Source organism: Neolamprologus brichardi, chromosome 7 (assembly GCF_056152115.1).
Source record: "Neolamprologus brichardi isolate AB-2024 chromosome 7, ASM5615211v1, whole genome shotgun sequence".
Taxonomy (NCBI): Eukaryota; Metazoa; Chordata; class Actinopteri; order Cichliformes; family Cichlidae; genus Neolamprologus; species Neolamprologus brichardi.
In genome coordinates this window covers 776,652-793,311 of record NC_142110.1, presented here as the reverse complement: position 1 = coordinate 793,311, position 16,660 = coordinate 776,652, and the positions used below count along the sequence as shown (strand labels likewise).

The 16,660-nt window shown below is 48.0% G+C and overlaps 1 protein-coding gene across 3 annotated transcripts in view; it reads left to right on the top strand.

The window, feature by feature from the left end:
- Window positions 1-16,660, top strand: part of znf423 (zinc finger protein 423) — a 134,055-nt gene that overhangs the window by 34,549 nt on the left and 82,846 nt on the right. For all 3 annotated transcript variants that reach the window (XM_087842754.1, XM_087842753.1, XM_087842752.1), the window contains exon 3: window positions 970-1,161. In XM_087842754.1, coding sequence (XP_087698880.1) covers window positions 970-1,161 — 192 coding nt within the window. The remainder of the gene's footprint in view (window positions 1-969; window positions 1,162-16,660) is intronic.

Sequence of the window (16,660 nt, the reverse complement as noted above, 5' to 3'; positions counted from 1 at the left end):
GTGGTGAAGAGGGAGCTGAGTGTAAAAGCGAAGCTCTCAATTTACCGGTCGATCTACGTCCCTACCCTCACCTATGGCCACGAGCTGTGGGTAGTGACCGAAAGGACGAGATCGCGGATACAAGCGGCGGAAATGAGCTTCCTCCGAAGGGTGGCTGGCCTCTCCCTTAGAGATAGGGTGAGAAGTTCGGCCATCCGGGAGGAGCTCAGAGTAGAGCCGCTGCTGCTCCACATCGAAAGGAGGCAGCTGAGGTGGTTCGGGCATCTGACAAGGATGCTCCTGGGCGCCTCCTGGGTGAGGTGTTCCAGGCATGTCCCACCGGGAGGAGGCCCCGGGGCAGACCCAGGACACGCTGGAGAGATTATATCTCTCGGCTGGCCTGGGAACGCCTTGGTGTTCCCCCGGATGAGCTGGAGGAGGTGGCTGGGGAGAGGGAGGTCTGGGCTTCTCTGCTTAGGCTGCTGCCCCCGCGACCCGGCCCCGGATGAAGCGGATGAAGATGGATGGATGGATGGATGAATTGAATTGAATTGAATTGAATTGAATTGAGGTATTAAGTCCTGTCAACGATTCTTGGAGGTGATAATACCGACTCTATCCTTCTAACATAAAAAGCCTTTTTGGAAGTGCTTCCATATGAATTTGACATCTCAAACTCAAAAGAATAACCGAGTGTGACGGCAGGAACAAAAGAAATACAACAACACCAATTAATGATTTAAAAGGAAACATTGAAAAGTTTGGTTCATGAATCAGTGTGAACAAATGTCACTGATGTGCTGCACTCTAAATAAAGCTTATTGCAAATACCTGCAGGTCTGAGTGACACAGCAGCCCAACCTAACATGACGCAGAGTGAAAGTGGGTGACGCAGTGAATATTTGAATGGGATGGCATCGTAACGGCACAAAGATGCGACTGTGATCGTTCATGGTAACAAAGACAAACTTGTTCTGTGTTTCTCTGCAGACGTAGCTGCATCTGAAAGAGCCGCCGACCCCAAAGAGGGGCCCGGTGCTGAAGACGGAGAACCGGACGAGGACCGCGATGATCACGACGATGACTTGGACGACGAATCCATCTTCACCTGTGACAACTGCCAACAGGACTTTGACTGTCTGGCTGAGCTCACCGAGCACAGAACCAACCACTGCCCAGCTGGTAAGACTGGTAATGTGATGGTGGTTTTTCTGTTTTAACTGGCCAGGCTCCATCACTGTGTGACACTTTATCATAAAACAGTGATATGTCAACGATACGCGTACATGGTGCACGTAATCCTCAATATCTCGTCAATCAGGACCTAATTAAAGCTCATTTATCGTATCAACATATCTACATAAAAGTGCTGCGTGCTTTCAGATTAACATCAAACAGTTGAGCTGTATCATGAAGAATCACTGGACTGCCTCAGTGACACGGGTGCTGCTCTGTTCTCTGAATACCTATAGCTATAGGAATCACACCTACCCATAGCATGTGTCCCACAGGGATGGACACACACACACACACACACACAAAGGCCGTTATTAGTAACGGTGTAATTAATGGAGGGACTGAAAGGAACACAGCGGGGGCATCTGGTTCCTACAGATTAATCCAAACAGTCCCTTAACAAGCCGACACACAGACGCACACTTACTTCTCGCTACTGCGAGGCAGTCTCCCCTCGGCGTCTGTGGGTATGTGTGTTTACTTTTGATAGGGGGGATGAAGGAGCAGGGAGGGGGCGGAGGGCTTTGTTTAAACGGGTAAAGATGGTGTTTCTACAGAGTGTGTAATGTAGATGGTGAGAGCCCCGCTTCATCACCCGCTGCTTCGACATGAAGTCCCACCAGAATTTCATGCAGTGCTTCGTCTCACATGCAGGTTATGAAGTTGTAGTGATTCTAAATCTGTGTTTTACGTTTGCTTTTGTTAGTGTGGCGTCATAACAAAGATTTAGAAGAACGCGAGGCAGACGCACAGCAGAGGTCCCCGCTCCTCCTGCTGCTCTGTGGGGATGAGCTCAATGTGAATGTTTTACTGTAGACGGCAGGAGGTTCACAGCTGACTCTGTGCGGTCTTTAAGTGATGACGTATGAATCCTGCTTCCAGGTCCAAGCTGCTGTTTATTAAGGCTGTTGTGTTTTTAATCTCAGGGTTCATACGCCTTTTTCAGGGTCAGATTCAAGCACTTTTTAAGCACTTTCAAGGTCCCTTTTCAAGCTTTTCCACCACATGCCCCCCCCCCCCCCCCCCCCCCACCAAAAAAAAAGAATGCATGTTTCAATTCGCATCACCTCAGTAAGACCACGTGAAAATGAAAACAAATCATCCTAGGTGAGCTTAGACACCTTTGTTAAGAAATAGAAAAATGCTCCACACAAAAATACTGCAAACGGTCGCCTTATATTCATCGTGTATAAACTCAAAATGCACATTTCACTTAAAAATTAAGATGTGAAAATGTGAACAAATCCACTTGTTAGATATTCTTCTCCTGTTGAAAACAACAAATGCCCCACTGATTGTGCCCCACAGGCCTCAGTGTGAGCTTGAAGACATTTATACTGTTTAAGTAGTTTGATGTGTCGGTGCTGACCAGAAACACAGTTTGAATGAAAGCCGGGGAACTTTGGTAGCACAGAAACAAGTGACAATATGGATCAGTCATATTACCGTTATTTCACCCAAAGGCACCAAGTTAATACTTTAAAAAGCTGCAGTAATACACACAAATATAAACAGTACTTGGTGACAACTTTGCTTTTAGCCTCTAACCCTATGGGGTCCAGGGTTTAACTGGCCGTTTCTGACTACTTTTGATTTGGCCTCATATTTCCCTTAAAAACTGTTTATCTTACCAATCTGTTATTTTCTCATTTTGACAAACTGTATCAGAATTGATCTAAATTCAGACAAAATGAACAACAAGTTAGCAGGAAGTTAGCTCGCTAGCTTCTATCTAAATACAATATAGCATGTCCTGACTGCGGGGTTTTGGAAACAAATTCAAACGTACAGCTCTGTTATCACTTCCAACATAAATAAAGACAGAAAACTAAACAGCAGTGACGTTTGTAGGGTTACTGAAGTTTGGCTAGCTGGTATATAATGATGTGCTACGTGACCGCTAGCGACACAGCTATGTTAGCATAACATAAACAAGCTAACTTTTTTTCCACTTGATAAAAGTTAACGTGAGTGTTCTCGGTGGTCAGGAACAAATGTAATCGCATGGCAGGATGCTGTAAAAGGACCAAACTTCAGCCAGGAGAACAACTGAGATAATCCATCCACAATACGAGGTTAGTCATTCATATACTGCTGCATGGGCTGGGCTGTAGTTACATCCTAAGGTTTTAAAAACTGAGCTTAAATAAATGATTAGCGGTAATAAAAGCCGAGGGAGGTCAACAGTGATCACTGACTGTTTTAGGAGCTTTTTGAGATTAAATAGAAGAAAATACAAAACATTAAACATGTTAACAATACAAAAGCCATATTAAACGCAGACTACTTTAGGCCCGGAAGTAGGATTCGTCACGTCATCACTTAACGACCGGATTGCCACTGTTCATTTTAAAGATCAGTGTTTAAACCCTTACGATGTAACTGCAGCCCATGCAGCAGTATATTAATGACTAACCTCGTATTGTGGATTGATTATCTCAGTTGTTCTCCTGACTGAAGTTTGGTCCGTTTACAGCATCCTGCCATGTGATTGCATTTGTCCCTAACCATCAGGAACCTTCACGTTAACTTTTATCGAGGGGAAAAAAGTTAGCGTTCATCCTCCAGCTTCACTGTGTTTATGCTAACATAGCTGTGTAGCTAGCTACCACGTAGCACATCATTATATACCAGCTAGCCCAACTTCAGTAACCCTACAAACGTCACTGCTGTTTAGTTTTCTGTCTTCATTTATGTTGGAAGTGACAGCAGAGCTGTACGTTTTAATTCTTTCATAAATCTCTCAGTCAGAACATGCTATATCATGTTTAGGTGGAAGCTAGCGAGCTAACTTCCTGCTAACTTCTAACTCTGTTAAACTTCATAAATCCTGTTTTCATGGATGCCTGGATGTTAAACTTAATTGTTACACCTGGTAAAGCAGCAATGCTGATCATTTTATGAAAGGTGAAATAATTTAGACAGTTTGTAACTCTCAGTGATGCCGCAGTGTTCGTTTGACTTTGGGACCTGAAGCGGAGTTTGGACCCGGAAACGGCTAATGATGTCAGACTTAAAGCCCGGATTGTTTAGTTACATTAATATTGCACTGACATTCACGTAAAAACTCAAAAGTTGAAGACCCCTTCATTTGCATGTCCATGTCAGTTCACAGACACACAGAGTGCACACTCAGATTATCACAAGGCCAGCAGCTCAGAGCTGCTGTCGGAGCACGGGATGTGGCCTGTGATTTCAGTAGACGAGTCTGGGGAGGGCTACATGTTGCTGAGTGATAAAGCTGAGGGAGGAAGGGGGGAGGGTGAGAGGTAGCGCAGTCGAAAGAAATGAAATGAAATAATAAAACATGTTTTTCCCCGGAGAAAGAGCGGTTGAGATTGCACAGTAATCCCACAGCTCGGTGGGATGTGTGCGGGGTTTTGTGCATGTGGGTTACTCCGTGTTGGTGTGTGTCATTGTGTGTAAAGCTGTACATGTTTATTTGTCTTATGTGTGCGTACACGTGAGCATGCAGAAGAGAGTACGTATGAAGTTCGTGGTGGGACCACAGCTCTGTGGTTATTATTGAGGAGAAGGCTAAATGAAGAATAAAGAGTCCTTTTGAATTCTCTGGTGGAGGCCCGGGGGAGTCGAAGCATGGACTCACACACGTATGAAGCAAAGACTGCTGGGAATAAACAAACGCCACTCTGAATCTGCATGAGTGAGGTAATGTGTTCGTGCATTCTGGAGTTTGATGTAGTTTGATGTTTGTCCCTGAGCAGAAACCAAACGACTCAGATATCGGCCATCTTGGTTGAGGGTGACAGATGGGACCATCTTGCCAGGAGTAGCTAGCTATGATGCTAGCTATAATGCTAGCTCGCTGTTAGCTTTGAATCAGCATGGAAAAAAGTTACTGAGAGGTGACGCTATGTGACAGACAAAAGAAAAAGATCAAAACACAGAAGACTCAATCCAAAATTGGCTTTTCAGTATTAATCTCCCGTTCACCCCAAAATATTGTTGAGAAATGATGGGATACGTGACAACAGCTCCTCATTAACCCTGAACACTCTTGATAGACTGTTTCATGTCTTGTAGGAATGAAATTTTAGCTTTAGTGGACTTTGTGCTGAAGTTCATAACCAGGAAAAGAAAAACTCAACTCAAATTTAAAGAAGATTTTTTTAAAATCAGCCATAGTCCTGCAAATTTCTCAAAGCATTTAAATTCTTGGTAAAAGTCTTATTGCTGTATTTCCTCAAATAAAACATTTACAGAATTAAATCAAATCAAATCAAAATTTATTTATGTAGCACATATTAAAACAACAGTGTTGACCATAGTGCTTCATAGTCAGTAAAAGCATGAGACAGTTAAAACAAACAATAAAAGAGGACAACAAACAATAGGTAACAACCAGCCAACTAGACAGAATCAAAAGCCAAAGTAAAAAAATGAGTTTTAAGACGTGATTTAAACGACTGGATCGACTTGGCAGTACGAACATGAACAGGGAGGTTATTCCAGAGTCTAGGTGCCACGGATGCAAAGGCCCGGTCTCCTCTCGACTTCATTCGAGTCCTAGGTTGTGGTAGGAGCTTGTGATTGGACGATCTAAGTGCTCTGTTGGGATTGTATGAGTGGAGTAGTTCAGAAAGATAGTTGGGCGCTAAATTATTCAGAATATTAAAAGTGAACAAAAGAATTTTAAAATCTGTACGATATTTAACAGGGAGACGATGTAGTTTGGCTAAAATTGGAGTGATGTGTTCATAGATTCTCGTACCTGTTAAAAGACGCGCAGCTGCATTTTGAATTAACTGAAGCCGGCAAAGAGAGGAGTGTTGGAGCCCCGAGTAGAGGCAGTTACAGTCGTCCAATCTGGATGTAATAAATGCGTGGACAAGCTTTTCAAGGTCCTTTAAAGGAAGGAACGGCTTTGCTTTGGAAATCTGAATTAAATGTTGGGTCTCCCAAAACGAACGGTCACTATAAACATTTAAAGGCCTCTCCTACACGTCATCAAATTTGACTTTTCTACCTCTGGACTCTTCGATGTTTCACAAAAAGTTGTGTTTAAAAACAAAAAAGAAGGTTTTCTGCTCATTAACATGCAGCAGATTTTTACTCTGAAATGTTAACAGGAAGTGGTGAGTTTGCATAGTAGGGATAACGCATTAGCTTTAGCATGGCACAGAACCTGAAATAAGGCCTCCCTCCATTACTACTCTGGTGTTTTTATGTGAAGTCCTTTTACCCTGTGCAACAGACGGAAATGAAAACTTAGGCCACTATTTAATGATGTCATCCTCCCACAAATCCAAACTCACTCTGTTCTGTCTCTAAATCTGTCACATAATGTTTAAACTTTTCAGATTTTAGTGCCAATCTTAGTTACATTAGTTATATTTTCAGTATCAGTTATTGAGGATTATTTTGTCTACATTTGTGAGTCTCGATTTGCAGCTTGAGAGCAGTGGTTAGTTAGTCCTCCACACACACACACACACACACACACACACACTGGTATCTGTAATGCTAACTATACTTTTGTTGCAAATGGGTCCCAGGTTAGCAGCTAGCTGCTGCTGTAACACTGAATGGGTCCCAGGTGCGAGAGTGAAGCACCAAGTAATTCAGTGCCACTCTAGCAGAAGGCCTATAAAGAGGCGCCATTAATTTGAGTGGAAATTGGACAAACACACACGCGCGCACACAGTGGCACAGATCAATGACACATAAATGTGTATTCACCCACTCGAACACGCACATACCCACAGACCCCACACATCTGGTCAGTGTAATGCCACATTAATGTGCATGAGCCTGATAGCTCAGCTGGTTGTGTGTGTGTGATGGAGATTACGTGCCTCGATTACAATAGTGTTGTTATTCTGTTCCACTGCAGCATTAAGCCTCTGTGACGCTCTGCTGTTTGAATTGTGAATAAGACGTGTGTGTGTGTGTTTCCAGCGTGCCCGGTAATCAAATGGTTAACGCACACGTTGTTAATGCTCAGTTTGTTACATTTGTAAATGGTAAATGGTAAATGGACTGATTCTTATATAGCGCTTTTCTACTCTCCCGGAGTACTCAAAGCGCTCTATACAACACGCCACATTCACCCAGTCACACCCATTCTCACAAGCACTATCTCTATACTGAGTGCTTTCTAACTACACTCACACACATTCATACTCCGATGGACGCATCGGAGAGCAACTTGGGGTTAGTATCTTGCCCAAGGATACTTGGCATGCAGACTGGAGGAGCCTGGGATCGAACCTCCAACCTTCCAATCAGTAGGTGACCTGCTCTACCTCCTGAGCTACAGCCACCCACCATTTGTGCAACATTGTTTTATTTAAGTGCACGGTGCTGCTTTATATTCTCAACTCTTCCACACGCCTCAGCGGCTCTGGCTGAGCTGACTGGCCGAGGTGTATGCAGCGTGTGATATTTTTATGTGTGATGTGTGTCTGCTGCTTTTAGTGCATGCGGGTCTATATCCTGTGTGTGTGCAGTACGGCGCGAGAGGGACAGACTGAGAGCGTGAGCCGGGGGAGTGTTGATGGGTCTCCGTAGGAGTCAGAATGTGGAGCAGAGGCTCCCCGAGGAGGAGAGGAGCAGGAAAAAAGCCTCCTACAGATCAAATGGAGAACATTCTCTGGCCTTCCTCTGCCACATGAACACTGACACAAGCAGACACCCACATCCTATTAAGGAAACCCAAAAGCTCGCAGGCCGCAGCATTCCAAGGATCAGTCGGTGTGATGTGTTTAGAGATTCAGATGGCTACGAAGGCCACTGTCTGTTACGATACATGCCTCACACACTGCGCGCACACACACCCACAGTCAACAACGTCCACACTCATGCTAGGTGTGAGTGAGAAGTGCAAGAGGGCGAGAGATTGTTAAAGATGTCAGTAAAAAGCACTTGAGGGAGGAAGTGTTGGGAAGGTAGGCACCAAGTCAACGAGGGAGCTGTCAGTCAAGGCGGGGGGGTGGAAACTGCCGTTGTCAGTGACAAATAGCAAGTCATTAACCCAGCGAGTGGCTGGGTGAGACGGCGTGGGTGGAAAATGGTGAATGTGTGCGTCCGTGCAGGAAGAGAGCGGGACACTGCGCATATTCGTTCTGAAGGTATTTGTGAGGTCTGCGGTAATTGAGCGCATGCAGCTGCACTCTCGTCTATTCTTTCTCCTCTCAGCGGGAGGGAGCGCCGATTTCCAGGGAGCCTGTCTAGCTGGGAGGGAGCAGGAGATAAAGAAGGAAATAAGGGAGGAAAGGGAGAGAATTGGGAAGGAGTCGCGGGGGAGCGAATGAAGACAGGTGAAGAGGAGGGTGGAGGCCGAACTTGGTGGAGGGGTAAGGGAAGGAGAGGAGAGGGGAGCAGGGGGAGAGCGTGTCTGTTGGCGCGTGGGCCCTTGGGTGGCTGGTTTGCCTCCCGCGGGACGTCTTCCCACAACTAAGCTCTCACCGTCTGTCGCCACCCGCTGTCACAAACGCGCACGCAGAGACGCACCTCGCCGCGTCTGTCGTCGGGATAGCAGCTGAGACCTACGAGGCCGAGGCTCTTATTAAAACCACAGATCACAGATATGGGGGTGTAAGGTAAAATTACAGACCGGCGCTCGCTGGGACGGCACTTCCTGTCCAGTAGCTGCTGTTGGCTGACAAAACAAATAAAAATAGACGTGTTTTCCCCTTTCTCTCGCCTCCTGTCTTTTACTCGTCCCTCCCGTTCTTCGCCATGTGCCCCCCTTCTCTTTCTGCCCCACTGCCCCCGTCTCCCCTCCCTCCTTTCCTTCCCTCTGTGTGTCTGTACCCGGGGGTGGCCCGAAGATTCCTGTGCTAAGCCCTTGGCATACATACAAGTGCACAGCGCACACACAGACACAGCTGGCTGCCGCTCAGGTTTTCCAGGGAGAGAGCAGGAGCCCGGCACCAGAGGAGAGGGGGATGGAGGGGGGAGAGCGGCAGAAGCAGAAAGGGGGGAGGTGTGAGGGGCTGCAACATGCAGAGAGGGAGAGGGAGGGATAGCAGGGAGGGGGTGAGACGGAGAAGGGTTGTTGTGAAGTCATTTTTCATCACAGGGTTCATTTTTCACCGCAGAGTTCTCCCACTCTCCACATCGCTCTATTTCTCTTTATCTGTCCTCTCCTCCTCCCGCTCCCCTCCCTTGATCCCACTTTGTCTCTCTTTATCTTCCCTTTTTCCTCTTTTCCCCTCACCTCTCTCCCTCGCTCTCTCCCTCTTGCCTAAACTCTTCGCGTCCTCTCTCTGCCTCTGTCTCTCTCTCTTTCAGCCTACTTTCTCCTTTATGAAATATGGATGGGAGCAGTTTTGGGCGCGCTGAGAGGTTTGCATTTGGAGGGAGGGAGGGAGGGAACTTGGGAACTGGCAAGGGAAGGAGGGAGGGAGGGATGGAGCTCGTGTCTCAGCAGACATGCCTTGTGCATGCACCTAAACACCTCACTGAGCAATCTGTCAACATGTCAGCAACACATGTTTGGTAAAAAAGAGAGCGAGCGCTTGGAAGGAGAGAGGAGAAGAAGAAAAAATCTCTCCCCCTCCAGTGGGAGTAATGGCTCCCACCAGGGCTCTGGAAATGCTTTGAATTCAGCAGATTTCTATTGCGGGGTCCTCCCCCGGGGGCGTCTTTTTACAATGCCTGCATCTCAGAAATTTGAGCCCGAGGACCCCTGGGGGCTTCCTTTCATAATGCCTGAAAATGTAGGGTTATATTGTGTGCTCTTCCCCATGGGGCTTTTATTAATACCTGTATTCACTGCCACTGGAAATTACACAGGCGGCGCTGCAGGGGCCCTCGCTCGCTCCAGGAAGGGAGAAAGACTCTGCGGGGACGTTTTCTCTCTTTTCTTCCCTCGTTTCCCCCCTTTTCCCCCCTCTTCCTCCTCCCCCTCCCTCTCCTCCTACTTTGACTCTCTTCCCTTTTTTCTTACTTAATGCAAGAGTGAAAAAGAAGAATTTGCCAAAGGACACGAGAAAGTGTGTTGTGTGTGTGTTGGCACCAGCTCGCCCCCTTGTATTCAGCCCTACTTTGCTCCGAGGAAAAGAAACACTCGATTAAAAATGTAACTTCCTTCTTCTTCCCCTCTTCTGTCTCTCTCATCTCTCCTCTCTGTCTGTCCTTGTGCGACTGTCTGTAGATCTTGCAGAGAGTAAATATTTGTGAGTGTGTGTAAAATGGAAATGCTTAAATCCATAGTCCAGCGCGTCTGATTGTGCATGGAAATGGAGACGAGCGCTTCTGTCTCCGAACGTTCATTAGAATTCTTCAGCCAAAGGCTTTGCAGCTTCTCTCCGAGTGTCTCCGTGCGTTTATTGATCAAATATTTACACAGCAACATTATAGAAATATACATTTACATATCTCTGAATAAATAACGTCTGTTGGCTCTCTGCAGTCGAGGCAGTTTAGCTTTCCTCGTGTCTTTTTCATTCCCGAGCGTCTGCTAACCCGGCACTAACCCCTTTAAACAGGAGTGTTGGGCTGTCGCACAAAGATGTGCCGCGGAGCGAAGTCGTACGTCAGATGCTCTTAACTCAGAGATGCTGCTGTCCTGAGTGTGACTCAGATCTTTGTTACAAGACAAGAAAGCAAGGCAGTGATTGGCTGTCACTCCCACAGGAAAGGCCCACAGGTAGATGTTACGGTTGGTGGGACTTTTGGAGGTAACTGTTGCAGCAGTATGTTAGACTGTGTAACTGGACCCCCCAGTGGAGACAGCAGGCTCAGCTGAAACATTAGCAGCACTACTTGAGCTGGCTTAGGTTGGTGACTAATGACATGTCCACACGCTGCTGTGGATGTGAAACAGGCAGTAAATATATATGAGGCTGCTCCCTCGTTCACACAGCAGGAAACAAACGCATGTTTGATTTGGCAGATTTTCCTGACGTGACCCCTGAGCGATCGGTGAACGTGTAACCCAAAATTAGACAGAACACAAAACAATGCAAAAGTTCTCACCCAGAAATAAAGCTGGTGCATTTTGGAGCTGCTTCCCCTTTGTGATGGCGCTGCTGCACAGAATTGCATGAAATCAATGTTTCGTTGGCCAAACTTGTTTCCACGTTCTCAGTGTGGAGGTGAGACAAAAACACGAGTGTGTGATTGATTTATTTTCCTCTGGAGCACAGCTGAGGGTTCAGAGCGCGTTGTGTGTTTGTTTGTGTATAATCATGTTTTGGTTGGAAAGCAGGTACCTGACGTGATCCACGCATGTTTACTGTGTGTTGGTATCTCCGTGTTTCCATGGATGTTAGGATAGAGTTGTCACGGGGCCGTGTGGGGGGGGGGGGGGGGGGATAATGAGGAACAGGCCATTCCACTGGATCCAGGACCCCCCCTCCTGCTGACACCTGGAACCTTTTTCCTCGGCTTCCTCTCTTCCCAAGAGCCCACAGCTCCCGTCACTCTCCCCACTTTTTTCCCTTTATTTGACCACTTTGTCCTGTGTCTCCTCTCCTCTCTCCTCTCCTCTCTCCTCTCCTCAGTCTTTCTTAGAGCACACAGACCGCAGTGTCTCGCTGCTTTCCTCCCTCCCTCCCTCCCTGCCGTCCCTCCCTGCTGAGTTCTCAAACTCTAAACTGACCACATCCCTTCCTTTCACCCTGTCTCCCTTCCCCCCACAAGCCTCCTCCATTCTCTCCCCATCATCTCTGTTCCCCGTGGAGCTGGCCCCAATGCTCTGATCCCTTCCTCCATGCCCCCAACCTCCCCACTGTGCCCTCCCAACACACACACGCACAGACTCACACACACACACCCACCCTGTGGTGACTGGCCCCACAGCAGCCCCTGCCTCCCTCCCTCCCTCTGTTTTTCCACTCTTTCTTTCACTTTTTCCCCACCTCTGTCTCCCACACCCTGTTTGATGCTTTACATTTGTTATGCACTTCACTGAAGCTGTTTTTCTCCACTTGGTACTTAGAAGGCAGGAGTTCACTGCATTGTCCTCATTCGGGTTTCTCACCTATGTGTGCACTTCAGTGCTAATCGAGGCTTTTAATCTTTCTAAATGAGGCCAGTGTTTTATTGGTGGCTTTACAGATTGTTTAATTTTTGAATGTGCAGCTGAAAAAACCCTCGTGTAACCTTAAACCCCGCCCCCTGTCAGAACGACGTGGTGTCTTTATTGGAAGTGGTTCCAGTTTCCATAAATATACACATATTCCCCTTTTGATTAGACCAGCATCCCGGGGCACCTGTGTGTCGTCCGTACTGACCCCCCCGTCTGTGGATCAGTTACATTTGTGGCTAAATTTTCACACATTTGCATTTAAACTGGAACCTGACTGTGACGGCGTCCACACTGAGACGACGTCCACACTGAGACGACGTCCACACTGAGACAACGTCCTCACTGTGACGACGTCCACGCTGTGACGACGTCCACACTGTGACGACGTCCACACTGAGACGACGTCCACGCTGTGACGACGTCCACGCTGTGACGACGTCCACACTGAGACGACGTCCATGCTGAGACGGCGTCCACACTGAGACGGCGTCCACACTGAGACAATGTCCTCACTGTGACGACGTCCACGCTGTGACGACGTCCACACTGTGACGACGTCCACACTGAGACAACGTCCACGCTGTGACGACGTCCACGCTGTGACGACGTCCACGCTGAGACGACGTCCACGCTGAGACGGCGTCCACGTCCACACTGAGACGGCGTCCACACTGAGACGGCGTCCTCACTGTGACGGCGTCCACGCTGAGGCGACGTCCACGCTGAGACGACGTCCACGCTGAGACGGCGTCCACACTGAGACGGCGTCCACGTCCACACTGAGACGGCGTCCACGTCCACACTGAGACGGCGTCCACACTGAGACGGCGTCCTCACTGTGACGGCGTCCACGCTGAGACGACGTCCACGCTGAGACGGCGTCCACGCTGAGGCGACGTCCACACTGAGACGACGTCCACACTGAGACGACGTCCACGCTGAGACGACGTCCACACTGAGACGGCGTCCACGTCCACACTGAGACGGCGTCCACACTGAGACGGTGTCCACGTCCACACTGAGCGGACGTCCACACTGAAACGGCGTCCACACTGAGACGACGTCCACACAGAGGCTACGTCCACACAGAGGCTACGTCCACACTGAGGCGACGTCCACACTGAGGCGACGTCCACACTGAGACGACGTCCACACTGAGACGACGTCCACACTGAGATGGCGTCCACGTCCACACTGAGACGGCGTCCACACAGAGACGACGTCCACACTGAGACGACGTCCACACTGAGACGGCGTCCACACTGAGACTACGTCCACACTGAGACTGCGTCCACACTGAGACTGCGTCCACACTGAGACGGCGTCCACACTGAGACGGTGTCCACGTCCACACTGAGCGGACGTCCACACTGAAACGGCGTCCACACTGAAACGGCGTCCACACTGAGACGACGTCCACACTGAGACGACGTCCACACTGAGACGACGTCCACACAGAGGCGACGTCCACACAGAGGCGACGTCCACACTGAGACGACGTCCACACTGAGGCGACGTCCACACTGAGGCGACGTCCACACAGAGGCGACGTCCACACTGAGACGACGTCCACACAGAGGCGACGTCCACACAGAGGCGACGTCCACACTGAGACGACGTCCACACTGAGACGACGTCCACACAGAGGCGACGTCCACACTGAGACGACGTCCACACTGAGGCGACGTCCACACAGAGGCGACGTCCACACTGAGACGACGTCCACACTGAGGCGACGTCCACACAGAGGCGACGTCCACACTGAGACGACGTCCACACAGAGGCTACGTCCACACTGAGACGACGTCCACACTGAGGCGACGTCCACACTGAGACGACGTCCACACTGAGACAGCGTCCACACTGAGACAGCGTTCTCCCCGAAGGAAAACGCAGCGTTTTGAAAACGCTCTCGAAAACGAATACATTTGAAGACGGTGCTTTCACGTCGCAGTGTGGACAGCGAAAACGAGGACGCATGTTAGTCATGTGATGCAGTCATGTGACCAGTTAAACTAAGATAGCAGATGGCGTTATACAGCAGCTGTTTTGTTTACAGTTTAATATCAGCCTGTCGATGCTCCAGAGAGCTTTCCTTCACATTCTTTAACTCTCACTCGCTTTTGCAACTTTGTACTTTTGTGTTACTCGCAGCAACAACTCCACCTCATTGTGAGTCCATTTAACAAACTCGGTGCTTTTCCTTGACATTTTGCCGCCACGTTTCAAAGAGCTGGAAAGTAAATAAGCGGCAGACAGAAATGAGGCAGGTCGAATCTTCTTGCGTTTCACGCATGCGCAGGACTGCAACGTCAGCGTTTTGGCCTTTTCAATGTGGACGCACAACTCTGTGAAAACAACAGGCTGAATGACAGAGGCAAACAACAACAGTCTGAGTCACATGTGCTTTGTTAAGGACAGGTGTCAGCTGAGGGACAGTGTTGTGATACTTACAGTTAGTGTTGTAACTTACTGTGGCTAATGAGCTGAATAATGGTTTCCATTAACACCACTCTCTAATACTTTTCTTTAACTGGAGATTCGTAGTGATCGCAGGTTTGCTGTTGAACTTGGGTTATTTGTACCTGTTTGAAAAACACCAAATCTCTGATTCTTTTTCCAGACGTTTAATAACCTGACCTGGTCCCACGTCACTTAGATGGAGTGGACCTTCGGTCTCTACCTGCACTTCTCCTTCTTACCTGGAATACCGACTCTAAGCTTTTACAAAGGTTACTCAGCCTGCACCGTGACAGCTTACTCAGTATATTACAAAAATTAATATTTACATTTATCTCTTTTTCTGTTGTTATAATTACTTCAGCCTCGTGTTTCTTACCTTGATCTAACACTATGCAGGAAATCTGAACACGTAGTAAGTGTAATACAAAGGTGCACCCAGGTGTGCAGGCACACACACACACATGCAGAGCTTCAGTCGCAGACAGTGGTGGCAAAGGGCAGTGTACCACAGGGAGAGGGCCCATAATAGTTTTAACCCAGTGCTCAGGTGTGACTCGCCTTTGTCCAGCCAAATGTCAGAGAAAAGCAAAACTCCGGGGAGAGGGCTGGGGCTGTAGGATGGGGGTGCAGCAGAGAAAGCAGCGAGCGTGGACGCGTCTTACATGGAGCTGAAGATTTCACTGACAGAGCGTCAGTCTGTTTGTTGTGTCCACCGAGCGAGCTGCTGTTTTCCAGGCTTTCCGTCTGGGCCCCGGTTATGTGGGGGCTGGGAGCCGTGCTCTACTCTCTCCACGCCTCAAGGCCTCCCTGGGGGGAGGACCAACTCTGCCAACCTCGCTCTCCGTTCCCCCCCCCGACACTGAGCACACAGACGCTGACGTCAGCTGCTCGGGGCCTTCTCCCCTGGGTGCTACCAGAACCCTTTGTTTCCCTCCCTCCTCTCCATCTTTCCTTCCACCCCTCCTCACTCCTCTCCCTGTCCTTTGTCCCTAGAAATAGCTGTCCTGCTTAGTGCCTGATTGGAATTCACTTCACTTTGAGAAGTCACAGGGAGAGCCATTGTCAAGTGTGTGTTTGTGTGTGTGTACTCATGGCGATCATGAGGGCATGCATATTTCTTGTACATGTGTGGCTTGTGCAGGTAAGCGATTTGTTGCTGTGTGTCAGGAAGGAAATGAGCTGCAGTGAAAGGACCGTGTTTGTAAAGGAACGAGTTGATATCTCGAAGTTATTCGAAGCGTTTCGTTAATTCTCAGTGAAGTTGCCTCGTTATTGCATTATTATTCGTTATTGCAGGTTCATTCGTGGTTATTTGGCATCTCAAATAAACCAGTTACCAGATGCAGCTGGTTATTAACCCTTTAAAACCGGTCAGAGCAGCACGCTCCGTTTTGTGTAACTATTTTTAAATCCCGGTAGCTCTGCAACCACGTGAGCTAGCGCAATAATTTTCTTGCATATGAAACCGGAGGAGTTGTACTTACATCTTATGCCATCAGCTTGTCCTCGGTCACAGTTTCCTTCCACATATAGCTTTGCAAAAACTGCATAAAAAGCACTTGCAGCAACAAAAACATAATATTCCAGAAACACGCTTTGCCGATCCGATCAGCTGTTTGTAACACTTCCTACGTTGGAATAGACGTCAGCGCGAACTATCGCATGTCCGCCATGACCTGCCCGAAACCGGAAGTGACGTCATTTTCACAGAAATGTAGTTTTTTACCATCAGGGCCTCATGAGCCTATACTGGTGTTTTTAAAAGTTATGTTTGACTTTATGACTTTCTGTGTGGTTTCTGGGATGCTTAGGACTCATATTGCACTGCTGGAAATAGTTTATTTTGATGCATATGCTGCTTTTTTGCAAATTTGCATTATAATATTTATTTTCATTTTTCCTGCAGTGTATAAAAATTGGTGTATTTCAAAAATAAAACTATGAAGACACTCAAAATAAATTTCCTGTGGTGGGAAACTATTT